At 39.9% G+C, this 15116-nt stretch overlaps 1 protein-coding gene across 6 annotated transcripts in view; it reads left to right on the forward strand.

Annotated features, from left to right (window-relative positions):
- Positions 1-874: 874 nt before the first annotated feature.
- Positions 875-15116, forward strand: part of Tbc1d7 (TBC1 domain family member 7) — a 30071-nt gene continuing 15829 nt past the window's right edge. For 3 of the 6 annotated variants that reach the window (XM_020162391.2, XM_020162394.2, XM_020162393.2), the window contains exons 1-5: positions 875-1076; positions 2264-2437; positions 3373-3453; positions 8941-9128; positions 14129-14266. In XM_020162391.2, the coding sequence (XP_020017980.1) occupies positions 2326-2437; positions 3373-3453; positions 8941-9128; positions 14129-14266 (519 nt within the window). In that variant the 5' untranslated portion in view covers positions 875-1076; positions 2264-2325. Of the gene's footprint in view, positions 1077-2263; positions 2438-2797; positions 2821-3372; positions 3454-8940; positions 9129-14128; positions 14267-15116 lie in introns of those variants that run through there. The other 3 variants (XM_020162390.2, XM_020162395.2, XM_020162392.2) reach the window with 3 other exon arrangements.

Consider the following 15116-nt stretch of genomic DNA (forward strand, 5'->3'; position numbering starts at 1 on the left):
CCCCAGGCCCAGGGATCTGTGATGTAAACACAGAAACGGACAGTGTTAATAAGCTTTAAGAGGCATGAATCTACTAATAGCAAATTGGGGCTTGTACTTACTATATGTTTTTCCTCCTATTTTTTGTACCATTTTACCTGAGGGGCTGAATAGACAAAAAAAAAAAAAAAAAACTTGGCCATACATAAAACAGAATTTCACCCACCTGCAGCAACCTACACAGAAAACCAGCCCTTGCAGGAAGCCAGATCCCAGCCCGTGGCACCAACTCAGGAATCTAAACAGAAACTTCTGTAACACGGCCTTGAACAGCCGGGACTTAACAATCAACGGTTTCTTTAATTTTTGTCCCTCCTTCCAACTGTTATCAACCAAAGAAAGCCCAATGTGCTCCCCAAAGCCAAACGCATGGGATGCTCCACCTCTGATCAGCATTCGCAATGCTCTGCCCGCCTTTGGGCCGCTGCCAAAACACAAGTGAGTGTGGTGACTCCCTCGCTACAGCCAGCTCTGAATAACCACCTCTGCTTGTTCTCACTTGGTCTTCACAGGAAAACCCCGGCTGCACCCAGTAAGCTGGTGTAGCACCGCGCTACGGTTCGGGGTCCCTTCTAGGAGCAGCCTGCAGGGCCAGATGAGCAACAAGCACCGGCGGGACAGCTGGTGAGATTATCGCTGACGACAGTAAATCTAGGTGTGCGGGGAACCTAGCGGAGGCGTCTTGGGTAGAAAAACCTCTCCCCAGAGGCCAGGCACACCTGATCACGGCCCCGCACTACCCTTTTCTGGCATCTGGGACGCTGCTTCCTAGTGTGGATGGAACTTCCTGTGCACGTCTTCAGCGCACGCGCCCTCGGCTCCCTGTGCGCATGCGCGGTCACCCCCGCGCTGACGTCGTGTGCCCCAGCCTGGGCGGCGGTGGCTCTGGGTGAAGAGGTGTTCGGCTGCTACCCAGGGTCCCGCGGGTCCCGCGGGGCCCGCCTCTCCACGCTCGCCTGCGGGTCATTGCGCCTGGCCTGGTGTCCGCCTCCTCCCCTCGACCTCTGGGTCTCCTCCGGGGTGTTTCCACACTAGAGGTGATGCTTCATTGCAGGGGACTGTGGCCTGGGGACCGGGGTGGCGCTTTCACTTCCCGGGGGGCAGACGTTCTCTGCAGTAGCGCAGTGGGCAGTGTTTCCTCCGTGCGGACCCTTTCCCGTGACGTGCGGGCGCAGAATGGGTGTCCGTAGACTACAGGGACCGTTTGAATGCTTTCACAAACGTCCTCAAACGCGTTTTGCATTTTAGTGCTTTTTAAAAAACAAAACATCTGTTGGATGAGCTCGCTAAAAGCAATTCTAAATTGCTTTCTCAAGAGGAATCCTAATTTTCCTGTCATCCAGTCGGTTCAGGGAATTTCTTTTCAATAAAGAAGATGAATTCTGCCCCCCGACCCTGACTTCATTGCGGCGCTCACGGGATTTCTAATTACTGAGGGCTTAACTTTTTTTCGTTTTGCATGGACCTCTGCTTTTGTTGATGTTGTTTAGAAAATGCATTAACTCTTTATTGTTGACACACAAACCTATTTTGATCTTTTTTCGAGTTATAGTCAGTGTTATGAAGGCTTTTGTGAAATAACTGGAGACCACTAATGTGTTTTAAGTTTTCGTGCCAGATTTTAAATTGTTTTTCTGCCTGCAGCTATTAACTATGGTGTCACTTGTCAAGTGCCTACATTCCTTACCCTCATAATTAATGCTGTTTATCTGTTGCAGGTTTTGAATTTTGATAATTATATTTGAAAGAACTGTTATAGTAAAAGAATACTAAAAAAGGAACTTGTGGATTTTAAATTTCATGTCTTAATTTTTCATTTCATGAAATGCCCATTTAAAAAAGCATAGTTAAGCAAAAGAAAGAATTGTCTGATAATCTACTTCCTAAAGATAACCATTGATAATATTTTGTAGTATAGTCTTAATAGTTTTTGAGATAGGGTCTTGCTCTGTAGCCCAGGCTGGCCTTAAACTCATGATCCTTCTACGTCACCTGTGGAGTGCCAGTAGTACTATTCCTGGCTTAGTTTTAATATTTAAATGCATAATATTTTACAGCAACAAAAGCCAAGGTGCATAGGTGAGATGGGTTGGGTAAATGATACAATTTAATATTGAGTCCCATACAAGAGCAGGCAATTGATCATAGATAGTATAACCAGCTAATTGAAAGGGTGGAGAAAAATCACTGAAATGTTTTCCAACTCTTCATTCTTTGTTTCTAGCCCCCCCCCTTTTCTCCTCTCTTCTCTCTCTCTCTCTCTTCCCTCCCCTCTAAGAATGAAACATGACTGAAGACTCTCAGAGAAACTTTCGTTCAGTATATTATGAGAAAGTGGGGTTTCGTGGAGTTGAAGAAAAGAAATCATTGGAAATTCTCCTAAAAGATGACAGGCTGGGTAAGTTTTATTTGTTTAGTTAAGTTTATTGGTTCTTAGTTATCCTAGATGTTTTGAAGTAAATTCTACTTTTAAGAGACATCAGGGGTAGTTTTTGCTTGCTACAGTGTTTTAGTGATATGATGACATCACATTGGCATGATTTGAGAAAAGTTACAGGTTTTTCACATTTATATTTCACCGAGAGAAGTATTTGCAAGGCTTCTTTAGATATATCATTATGGCTTCTAGGTAAGCTTTTTTTTTAACAATGTAAGGTATGTTTTATTTTATGAAAATACTAGAACTGAACCATTGTTAAAAATAATACTTTATTTGCATTGGGTGCTTTTTTTTTTTTTTTTTTTCTTTTTCCCTCAGTGCTGGTGATCAGGCCTTGCTAGGTAAGTGCTCTGCCACTAAGCTATATTGAATGCTTTTAAAGTTTCAAAAATATTTTGCACCTGATCTTTGGTCCTCACTGTATAGTCCATGTTTTAAGTATGCCTGGCATTATGATTCTCCCTTAGTAAGTAGAGGACTTGTGGCTCAGGGTGATTTGTGTAACTTATTGGGCTTTGAAGGCTGACTCTACCACTTATCAGCTATGTTTAATGTGGTAAAGTCACTTAACTACTTTAAACTTCATTGGTTTTGTAATGTGGATAAAATGAAATAAATTCAATAATTACTAACTACTGCTAATGTGAAGGGACTGAAGTAATACAGGTAAAATGTATCTCCTATATTGTAAAATGCTAATTATTTTAAGTAGCTTAATTGGTGGAAGACTTAGGCTAGAAGTCACATCAGTATTGCCTTTCCTAAATTGGCTGACCATATGGGAGACTTCCCCTGAAGAAATGTCTGAACTATACTTTCAATTTTAAAAAATGAAATGTGCATTTACATACTGTGATCAGCATGAAAAACTCCTGTTTTTTTTCTTCCACTAGATATTGAGAAGCTTTGTACTTTTAGCCAGAGGTTCCCTCTCCCATCCATGTACCGTGCATTGGTGTGGAAGGTTCTTCTAGGTATGAGACCCAAGAGTTGGGAATTTACCTTCAAAAGTATTAGATAAAGTGATCATTTGTCATCTTACAGCTAGAAAAGGAGGATTTGTTTAGGCCTTTCATTGAGGATTGGGATCTTTCTCAGGAGACCCAATTATTGCTCACTGGGAAAGCCTTCATCAATAAATATTCAGTAGTAATTTTACTTGAGTGGTGTCGGCTTATTAGTGATGGAACAGAAGGTAATGTATGTTCCTGAGGTAAAGTGTGAGAAGAACATTAGACCAGGAGAAAGGAGAGCTGGTCTGTTCTGCTGCCAGCTGGGTAACCTGGGGAAATACTTATGTGGGTCTTACTTTTTGTTTCTATACAATGAGAATAGTGACCTGAATTGCTTCTAGGTTTTAGCTTTAAGTTTCTGAGATTTTTGTGATTCTCAGTGATGGAGGAATACCTTCCAGAGTCAAAGAGGAATCAGAGTATTCTTTCCCTAGAAGTGTGAGTGAATGAATTGTAGTAATAAGTGGCTGAATGAGAAGGAAAACTGATTTGCCTGATTTCTGGAGATGAAAAGGTGCCAAACAGCTGGTAGCATCCCTTTTGAGCTGAAGTTGGGGTTTCTTTTGAGCTAAAGTTAGGGTTTTTTTTTTGGTTTTAGTTTGTTTTTTGCGTCATCAGTGACCTCTTGGAGCCTATCAAATCCATCCATTACCACCCTCTCTTTCTTAAACATTAACTGTAAGATAGTGGTGAAACTGGAACTTCATGACAAATATAAAGTATTACTGCTATTTATTTGGCATCCCTGGGTTTCTATCACTACTCTGAGTAGTTTGCACAAATTATATAGCATAATCCTAGATTTCCCCTTTGGTAGACTTCAGTATCCTAATTTCACAGATGGAGAAAAATACTCAGGGAGTCTAACTAACTTGCTTGAGGCTTTATAGCGTGTGTGTGACAGCTGGGATTTAAGCTTAAGTTTGTTGAACTCATTTGAAAGTAGGATAGAGTGTAGACCTCATTTTCTTTGTAAGTTACACTGTATTTACAGGAAGTTAGGACCTGCAGCCCTAAGTCTGGTTGTATACTCTGAAGGCAGCAAGGGAATGTAAGCTGTTCTAAAAAGCACTGCTTAATAACTTTTTTGTTGAGCATGTTGGCAGCTTTTCTGCACTTTTTAAAATTCATATGTGCATACAATGTTTGGGTCATTTCTCCCCCCTTCCCCACTCCCTTACCCTCCCACCCCTTCCCTCTCCCCCCACCCCCTCGATACCCGGCAGAAACTATTTTGCCCTTATCTCTAATTTTGTTGAAGAGAGAGTATAAGCAATAATAGGAAGGAACAAGAGTTTCTGCTAGTTGAGATAAGGATAGCTATACAAGGAGTTGACTTACATTGATTTCCTGTGCATGTGTGTTACCTTCTAGGTTAATTCTTCTTGATCTAACCTTTGCTCTAGTTCCTGGTCCCCCTCTCCTATTGGCCTCAGTTGCTTTAAAGTATCTGCTTTAGTTTCTCTGCATTGAGGGCAACAAATGCTATCTAGTTTTTTTTTTGGTGTCTTAGCTATCCTCATATCTTCCTTGTGTGCTCTCGCTTTATCATGTGATCAAAGTCCAATCCCATTCTTGTGTTTGCCCTTGATCTAATGTCTGCATATGAGGGAGAACATATGATTTTTGGTCTTTTGGGCCAGGCTAACCTCACTCAGAATGATGTTCTCCAATTCCATCCATTTACCAGCGAATGATAACATTTCGTTCTTCTTCATGGCTGCATAAAATTCCATTGTGTATAGATACCACATTTTCTTAATCCATTCGTCAGTGCTGGGGCATCTTGGCTGTTTCCATAACTTGGCTATTGGGAATAGTGCTGCAATAAACATGGGTGTGCAGGTGCCTCTGGAGTAACCAGTCTTTTGGGTATATCCCCAAGAGTGGTATTGCTGGACAATATGGCAGATCAATGTTTAGCTTTTTGAGTAGCCTCCATAATTTTTCCAGAGTGGTTGTACTAGTTTACATTCCCACCAGCAGTGTAAGCGGATTACTTTTTCCCCCGCATCCTTGCCAACACCTGTTGTTGGTGGTGTTGCTGATGATGGCTATTCTAACAGGGGTGAGGTAGAATCTTAGTGTGGTTTTAATTCGCATTTCCTTTACTGCTAGAGATGGCGAGCATTCTTTCATGTGTTTTTTTGGCCATTTGAATTTCTTCTTTTGAGAAAGTTCTGTTTAGCTCACTTGCCCATTTCTTTATTGGTTCATTAGTTTTAGGAGAATTTAGTTTTTTAAGTTCCCTATATATTCTGGTTATCAGTCCTTTGTCTGATGTGTAGCTGGCAAATATTTTCTCTCACTCTGTGGGTGTTCTCTTCCATTTAGAGACCATTTCTTTTGTTGAGCAGAAGCTTTTTAGTTTTATGGAGTCCCATTTATCTATGCTATCTCTTAGTTGCTGTGCTGCTGGGTTCCATTGAGAAAGTTCTTATCTATATCTATTAATTCCAGAATATTTCCTACTCTTTCCTGTATCAACATTAGAGTTTGTGGTCTGATATTAAGATCCTTGATCCATTTTGAGTTAATATTGGTATAGGGTGATATACATGGATCTAGTTTCAGTTTTTTGCAGATGGCTAACCAGTTTTCCCAGCAGTTTTTGTTGAAGAGGCTGTCTTTTCTCCATCATATATTTTTAGCGCCTTTGTCAAAGACAAGTTGGTTATAGTTGTGTGGCTTCATATCTGGGTCCTCTATTCTGTTCCACTGGTCTTCATGTCTGTTTTTGTGCCAGTACCATGCTGTTTTTATTGTTATTGCTTTGTAATATAGTTTGAAGTCAGGTATCGTGATACCTCCTGCATTGTTCTTTTGACTGAGTATTGCCTTGGCTATTCGTGGCCTCTTGTGTCTCCATATAAATTTAACGGTAGATTTTTCAATCTCCTTAATGAATGTCATTGGAATTTTATTGGGAATTGCATTAAACATGTAGATTACTTTTGGGAGTATAGACATGTTTACTATGTTGATTCTACCAATCCATGAGCATGGGAGCTCTCTCCACTTTCTATAATCTTCCTCAATCTCTTTCTTCAGAAGTGTATAGTTTTCCTTGTAGAGGTCTTTCACATCTTTTGTTAGGTTTACACCTAGGTATTTGATTTTTTTTGAGGCTATTGTAAATGGAATTGTTTTCATACATTCTTTTTCAGTTTGTTCATTATTAGTGTATAGAAATGCTAATGATTTTTCTATGTTGATTTTATATCCTGCTACCTTGCTATAGCTGTTGATGGTGTCTAGGAGCTTTTGAGTAGAGTTTTTTGGGTCTTTTAGGTATAGGATCATATCATCTGCAAATAGGGATATTTTGACAGTTTCTTTACCTATTTGTATTCCTTTTATTCCTTCTTCTTGCCTAATTGCTCTGGCTAGGAATTCCAGTACTATGTTGAGTAGGAGTGGGGATAGTGGGCATCCTTGTCTGGTTCCTGATTTTAGAGGGAATGGTTTCAGTTTTTCTCCGTTAAGTATAATGTTGGCTGTAGGTTTGTCATATATACCTCTTATAATGTTGAGGTACTTTCCTTCTATTCCTGGTTTTAGCTTTTCTGCACTTATATGTCTGATAGATCCCTGTGGGTACAATCTACAAAAGTGGTAACAACTATTTTAGTTTTTCTTACAGCACTTTTTCTTAAATCTTACTGTTTCCAGTGGTGATCCTTCTACTGATGCATTTTACATCTGTGGATATAAAATTGACACCTCTTCTGGGAAGTCCCTTGTGTCTTATTAGCTCTATTGGATGAATGGGGTATGTCTCCTTGTGCTCTGTGGCACTTTCTGGGTGCCAAGGCCTACTTTTCTTTATGATGTCAATCATTGGTATTTTTTGAGGTAGTGAAAGGCACTGGAAATCAGAGCTATTTGAGTGGAAGGACTCTTCCTAGCATAAGTTTTTGAATGCTGAGGGATCTCTGCATGCTGACTTCCTAATACTGTTTTTGGTAAATACCAGAAACAGACTATTTGATATAAACTCTTAGAAAATAGGCTTGAAGTTTACCATCAGAAGCATTATGCTGCCTGTAGTAGTCTGGCAAAGGTTGAGCTACAGCCATGTAACCTGCACAAGTCCAGATGTGGAGGATGTGTTTGTATACTTCCTTAGCTCCTCTGAAAGTCCAGAGGTCCACAGCTATGTTAAGAAGGTGTATGCCAGAAAAAAGAGCACTTAAGCAAGTCAGTTAGCTACAGACTTTTGACTTATCTAACTGTTGTCTCCAGAATATTCTTTAGAATACTGAATCTGTGCTGTTTTGCACCAAAGAGGGAGCCATCTGACACTTATCTTATCCTGTGCCAAGTACTCTTCTGTGTGCTTTATTGTTGTTGATTTGTTTATTCAGGATGACTGTATAAGATTAGATATTATTATTCTCATTTTTCAGATGGGGAAGCTAACATATAGGGATATTGAAGAAATTGCTGAAGGTCACCCAAGCCAGTTAATTGTAGAGCTAGAATAGAACCCAGGAGTTGTCTGCTAAGTTTGTACATCTGTACAGTCTTGTAGTTAATGAGGACGCAATAAATAAGGTAAAATGTTTCCTTTAGAGTAAAACTAAATGTCTTGAAAATTCATTGTTACCATTCATCAAATCATTTTGACCATGGTCTCATTTTCTGATGAAGACTCTTGGCGGGGGTGGGTTCCATGGAGAACATTTGGTAAAGTGTTTGTTTATTTCATTTCCTGCCTTTTTTAGATGAGGAAATAAGTACCTAGAGGGACTGAGACATTTGTCCTGGTATTAGCATTCTGAGGCTAGAATTCAGAGTTATGACCTAGCCAGTTGTTTTTCTACTATGTTGTCACTATGCTCTCTTTCTAAATAAGATGTGGTTCCTGTGACAGAGCCTAATGGGCAGACACCATGTTTAAATGGAGTAATGAGCACAAAATGTCATAGAAATGCAGTGTAAGGTGACCTTGTTAATAAACATAAGGTATTTCTATGGCCCCAAGGATGGAATACTTTGTGGGTAATTTTTAACTGTTGGGGAAAAGAACTATCCAACAAGTTGTTAGTTCTGAGATAGAGGAGACCAAGTGCCAAAACTGGAGAGAGGCCTCTTGGGGCTAAAGGTGACTCCAAGCTGACAGCCATAAGTTGAGTTAAACCATTATTGTAATTGATGTAGTTATTACCTTGAAATTATGTGGCATACTTATTCAAAGGCTTTTGCGGTGACTTTTCATTTCTTTTTAATACCAGTGATGCATCATCGTTCAAATATTGATAGCATTTAATATTTAAACTTGTCATAGTGAGAGTTTCTAGAAGAGCCTCTACGTGGTAATTAAGTATTTGTGTAAATTCTAATTGCGAGGTGATGCTTTTCACAGAATTCTTTTTAATGTGGAGGGATTCAGATTGGTGACTCGGCACTTTGTCTTTTCTGTGTTGTTGTTCTGGGCCTCTGTAGGGATCCTGCCTCCACACCATGAGTCCCATGCTCAGGTGATGGTGTATCGCAAAGATCAGTACTCTGATGTCCTTCACGCCCTGAAAGTCATTCGCTTCATCAGTGATGCCACGCCTCAGGTGGAAGTCTCTCTCCGAATGTATCAACTGGAGTATGGCAGGTTGCCTCGAAGTCCCTCCTTTCCACGGGTTAGTAGTCAGTTTTCATTGACGTCTAACTCAGCTCTTGACTGTCCAGTTTTGTCAGCCTTTAATTATGTATGGTTTTAACTTAGAAACTTTCAGTGGCTTCCCATTGTCAGTAGAATGAAAGCAACACATCTTTACCTGACATCCATGGCCCTGCACATTCTGACCCAATCCACCTTATTTTTTAAAATATATTTTGTTTTGAAATGCAGTCATGCATGACAAGGATACATTCTGAGAAATTTGTCATTAGACATTTTCATTATTTGCAGATATCATAGAGTATACTTACTCAAAACTCAGATAAGCTTCATGTCACTAGGCAATTTAATCTTACAGGACTACCATCATAGATTGGTCTGTGCTGACTGGAGCATTGTTACGTGGTACATGACTAATTTCAAACTTACAGAAAAGTTACAAGATACTGCCAAGAATCCCCATGCACCTTTTACCCAGATACCCAGTTACTAACATTTTATGACATCTGCTTTGTCACTTTTCCTGTGTATGTACACACATTTCTTTTTATAAGCCATTGGAGAGTAATATGCAGACATGATGCTCTATTACCTTATATTCCTTTAACGTGTACTTCTTAAAGGCGAGGACATCTCTGCAGGTAACCATAGTACAGTCATCAAAACCAAGAAGTTAACGTTGATGACGGTGTTAACATCTAATTTACAGACTCCACTTGAATTTGACAGATTGTCCCAGTAATGTCCTTTAATGCAAATAAACAATAAAAGTTCTGAAGATTTAGTCTCAGTTATGGATTGCATTGAATTGCAGTTTCTTACTTTAGTTGCCTTTAATTTGAGACAGTTTGTTTGTGTCTTTTTTTATCTTTCATGCTCTTAACATTTTTGAAGGGTATAGGTTATTTTGTGGTAAGCCCCTCACTATCACTTCAGTTTTGGCTGGTGCTTGCTCCTGGTTAGATCCAGGCTGTTCACTGTGGGTAGGGTAATGCTGCATAATTCTCAGGGTGTGAGCAGGGGGACCTAGTGGTATTTGCCCCATCAGATGCCATGTTAACTTTGATCACTTGGTGAAGGTAGTGCCTAATGGGGTTTTTCCAATAATAACTGGAAAGTTATTGTTCCTTATCTAATTACTATTTCCCTTTGTGGGGAGACACTTTAAAACTACTCTGTAATTATCCTATTTCTTATTAAACTTTTATCCATGAGTTTCATCATTCATTGACGATTTTTTAAAAAATTTATGTTTTCCCTTTTCATTTTTAAATAATTTTGGACATAGAAAAAAATTCTAAAACCAATGCAACATTTCTACATACATTCACCAAGCACCCTCAAATTCTGCATCTTCACAACCATGGTATAATGATCAAAACCAGAAAATCAGCTTTGATGCAGTACTAGGAGCCAATCCATAGATCTTACCAAAACTGCTGACTGTCCCCTGATGCCCCTTTTACTAAGATCCAGGATCCAGTCCTGGATCACACCATCGTTTGTGGCCAGGTTTTAGTCTTCTTTAATCCAGAACAGTTCCTTAGTCTTTCTGCTCTTTCATGACCTTGACACTTTGAAGAGCAAGGGGCAGTACATTGTTTCTCCATTTGAGTGTGTCTGCTGCTTCCTCTTTATTAAAATGTGGTTATGCATTTTGACAAGGATGCTACAGAAGCATGATTTTCATTACTGTTGGTGATGGCTTTGACCAGGGGTGAAGGTGCTATCTGCCTGGTTTCTTGTGAGGTTACTTGTTTCCTTTTTGCAGTTAGTGAGTAGCTTGTGTGAAGTACTTTGGAACTTGTAAACATCCACCCACTAATAGTTCTTGCCTAAGCAATTGTTACTGCTCTGGTTGTAGTAAATGGTTATTTTTATTTTATCCCTTTACTCCTTCTGCATTTATCACTTGGTTTTGTTCTATACAGAGGATATTTTCCTTCTCTTTTACTTATTTATTGATATTGGTGTACATTTATAAAGTCATTTTTGAGTCAACAGCCTGTTATCATATACTGCCATTATTTGTCTTGATGTTCAGAATGTTCCAGATTTGGAAAGTAGGAGCCCTTTCTATCTGAAACCTGTGTCTTTTTGACAATTTCCCATAATTGTGAGTGTTTCCGTACTTTCTGGCACAAGATGCTCTAGGCTTGTCTTGTACTTTCTGTGCTGCAGCTGTGAAGTCAGCCATTTCATTTTGGAGAGGAGTGTGATGTTTATAGACCAAGAACCAGGCACCTGATTTGCTCAGTGTTCCTGGGTTGTCACTGTTTCTATCTGGAAAGACAGAGCTAGGAAATATACGCATGCACACAGTTGTTCACACACAAATGCACACATGTCTATTTATCACTTTATCTATGTACATATATTTATTTGAGTATTCACACACAAACATACACACACACTTTTTTTTTGTGGTGCCATGGATGGAACCCAGGATCTCATGCATGATAGGCAAGTGCTCTACCTCTGAGCTACACCCCCAGCCCCTGTATATTATATATTATGATATATCTGTATGTATGAAAAATCCTGTGTTCACACTATGTCCAGTTCAAGTCTAATATTGCAGGTTCATTCTGGCCTGTTCCCTTTCCATATTTGTAACTTCCTTTGGCACTTGCAGGTGTGAAAAGTCTCCCTCTGCCCTCAGTATATTTATTTCTTGATAATTTCCCTGTATGTACCAACCTAATCCTTTTAGCTTCATCTGTAACAAACCTCTGACTTTGGTTACTTGGATTATTTATGATGTGTAAGGGAAGAAAAAGGGAAGAGAAAGATGGTAGGCAAAGGAATAATTGCCTTGTTTGAGCTTTGGCTATTTAATTGCAGTTCTTTATGAAGATTTTGTTTGTGTGTTCTTGTTTTTTTTTAAGCAGTGTCTCCTTGTATAGCCTAGGCCGGTGCTGAACATAGTCTGTATCTCAGTATGCCTTGAACTCAGGAACTTCCTGTCTCAGACTTGTGAGTGCTGGTATTACAGGTATGTGCCACCATACTTGGCTCTTCAGGCATTTTAATGGAGGTTTTGTTTGCTTGGCTAAAATAGAATGGATTTTTAAATCAGGAATTTGCTTGCAAATTTTGTTATTTTACAATATTTATTTTTATTGCAGACTGGGCTTTGAGCTGAGCATGGTGGTGTACATGTGTAATCCCAGCACTCACAGGCTGAGGCAGGAGGATCCAAAGTTCTAGGCCACCCTGAGCAGTGAGATCCTGCCTCAAAAAAAAATGAGGTCCGCCTGGGATGGTGGCCCACACCTGTAATCCTAGCTACCTGGGAGATGGCAATCAAGAAGATTATTCATGGTTTTCGGCCATTCTGGGCAAAAAGTTCATAAGGCTCCATTCAACCAATAAAAGCTGAGCTTAGTGTGCAGACCTAACACCCCAGCTAGGTGATAAGCCTAACAGGAGGATTGTGGTCCAGGTCAGTCTGGGCATAAATGCAAGACCCTGTTAAAAAATAACTGAAGTTAAAAAACGAGGGCTCAGGGTATTGCTCATACCGCAGTACCACCAAAAAAAGGGAATGGTTGATTTATCTTTTTTCTTTTTTGAAGTTAATGATGTACCTGTGGATAAATCCTAGAGCTAATCAAGGTCATCCAGTTTTATTAAACTTAGCAAGAGAAGACTCCTAAAAAATAATTGGCACTCCTCACAATCACTGTTAAATTTCACTTTTCATCAGCCCAGTGAAGTTGACTTTACTACATGAGTTCTTAAATTCGAGGTTAAATTGGGTACATAACTTGTTAGCCCAAGAAATCTAAATGATAGGTCATAGCCCCCACCTCTCCCTATTTGGCTTGTCCATATCCAGAACCCGCAACTGCACTGTAGTGATGGCTCATATGTTGTCCAAGTGTGGGTTTGTGGTTCTGTAACAACCCCTTTCCCCAGTCACCAAGCCCCACACATTTTTGACATTTGATACAAGTTTGTGACAGTGCTTGGCCAGGAGCAAGATCAGCTTAGAGATCCTCTTCTCTTGCCCTGTCCCTCTGACCGTCAGGAGCAGCTAGTGACATGTCACCCTCAGGGGCACCTAGCACCAGGCCTGGGACCATGTGGGAGTCCAAAAAAGGAGACTTTCCTTTTCCTTCCTTCTTTTCTCTCCTTTAGCACGTTGATAAAATATTTAGAGAAATTTACTTCCTTTGATCCTAACTCTTTTACTATTGACATTTTGTGGAATATTAGCAAGTGAAAGAGGCCTAAAAATGAAATAATTTATTAAAATAGGAATTTTGATTTAACTTGGGACTTTCCAGGGGAATAAAAGACAGTTCTTAGTTTCCTTTTCATAGTAAAATCCTTAGCTGTGAAATCCTAGTTGAAAGTTTAAGGCTTTTGTGTATGGTAGTGGTGTTTAAAAACGAAGTAGATTTCCAGATAGATTCGGGTTTTTACAAAATTTTGCTGTTGAAATTCACTTGCAGGTTTACTTTCATATTCTGAGTGTTGATGCAAGGTTTGAGAAATAACCATTTTTTTGACTCATAATTCAGACTCTAGGGGCAGTTTAACTTTTCAGGTATTTAAAGAGGACAAAACAAAATTCCAAAGGTATGTATCAATGCTTTGAAATACAGCAAATGGTTTATTACTGCTTTTGGAATTCTTCAGTATTAATAAATTATTGACAAATGTCTCCAAGTGTGGTTTGTGTTATCACCTTCTGAAAAACTCTAATCTAGCACTGAGAGTATTTTTGGGAGGAGTCATTGACTTGCTTATGATTGATACTGACGTTATGATGGGTTTAATGTTAGAGGCTGAAGCATCCACATGCTCACCCTGGAAGCTAGTCATCCAGATATGCTCATCTTTATCTCCCCCTGCTCATCTCTTTACTCATGCACTCTGGTTTTTCATCCCACTTTGATTTATTAATGCAACCTCTTCAAAATTTAGAGGGCAAGGTTTCATTTTTATTAAAGAAATATGTCTTCCTCTCTTCCTCTGCCTCCCTCTTGAGATTTATTATTTATCTTCCAGGAGCCAGAGGATGAAGTATTTCTTGCCATTGCCAAAGCCATGGAAGAGATGGTGGAAGATAATGTCGACTGTTACTGGATCATCCGATGCTTTGTGAACCAGTTAAACAACAAGTACCGGGATTATTTACCCCAGCTGGTGAGGTTTTTTTTTTTTTTTGCTCTTGGGGAGTAATCAATGGTATTGGGGGTCCTCAGAGAACACTCTTACCACCTGGTGGTGCTGCAGTTTTGAGTGGACCCTCTAAAGTAGGGCTTAGGCTTTGCAGATGTTTTCTGTAAAAGGCCAGATAGTAAATATTTTCAGCTGGACAGGCTAGGTGGTCTCCCACAAGCCCTCACTGTGCTGTTGGAGCACAAAAGCAACTATCACCTGCTGGGTTAGTCTACTGGGCTGACCATCCCTGCTACAGGGCAGCTTGCTAGCCACTGCTCTATCATATTTCTTCTCCTAGTCCAGACTCCCTGGCCTGTTATCTTGAATGGACCCTATCGATTAGTTAGGGTTGAAATTTGCCCACATATAATGGAGTGTCTAAGTAGCACTAGCTTTATTCTCATATAGCCAGCATCTATAGGTAAGGCACATTAGAGCCAGTGCTATAGAGTCGTGGTATGGACAGTGCTATAGAGTCCAGGCTCCTGTCATTTTGTTCCAGCATTCTTATGCACAATCTCCCTCTCCTGCTCACAGAGCTGTGGGGCCACAGCTATGAAATCCATATTATGGGTAAAGATAAAGTTGAAGAAGGAGAAGGGGTAAGCTAGTCCAGTCTGTTGTCTTAAGCAGGCTTTCCTTCTGCCTGTATACAGATTTTCCTGGATCTGATTGGTTACATTCTGACAAACCCGAGGTATAAGATGAAAGTATCATAAATTGAAAATGCATTTAATGCACCTACTAAACATTTGAGCTCAGCAGCACAGAGTCCTGTAGAGTGTGGGCTGACTGGGTGAGAGAGTTTTACCATATATTGATAGCCCAGGAA

The sequence above is a fragment of the Castor canadensis genome, chromosome 8 (assembly GCF_047511655.1).
Source record: "Castor canadensis chromosome 8, mCasCan1.hap1v2, whole genome shotgun sequence".
Lineage (NCBI taxonomy): Eukaryota > Metazoa > Chordata > Mammalia > Rodentia > Castoridae > Castor > Castor canadensis.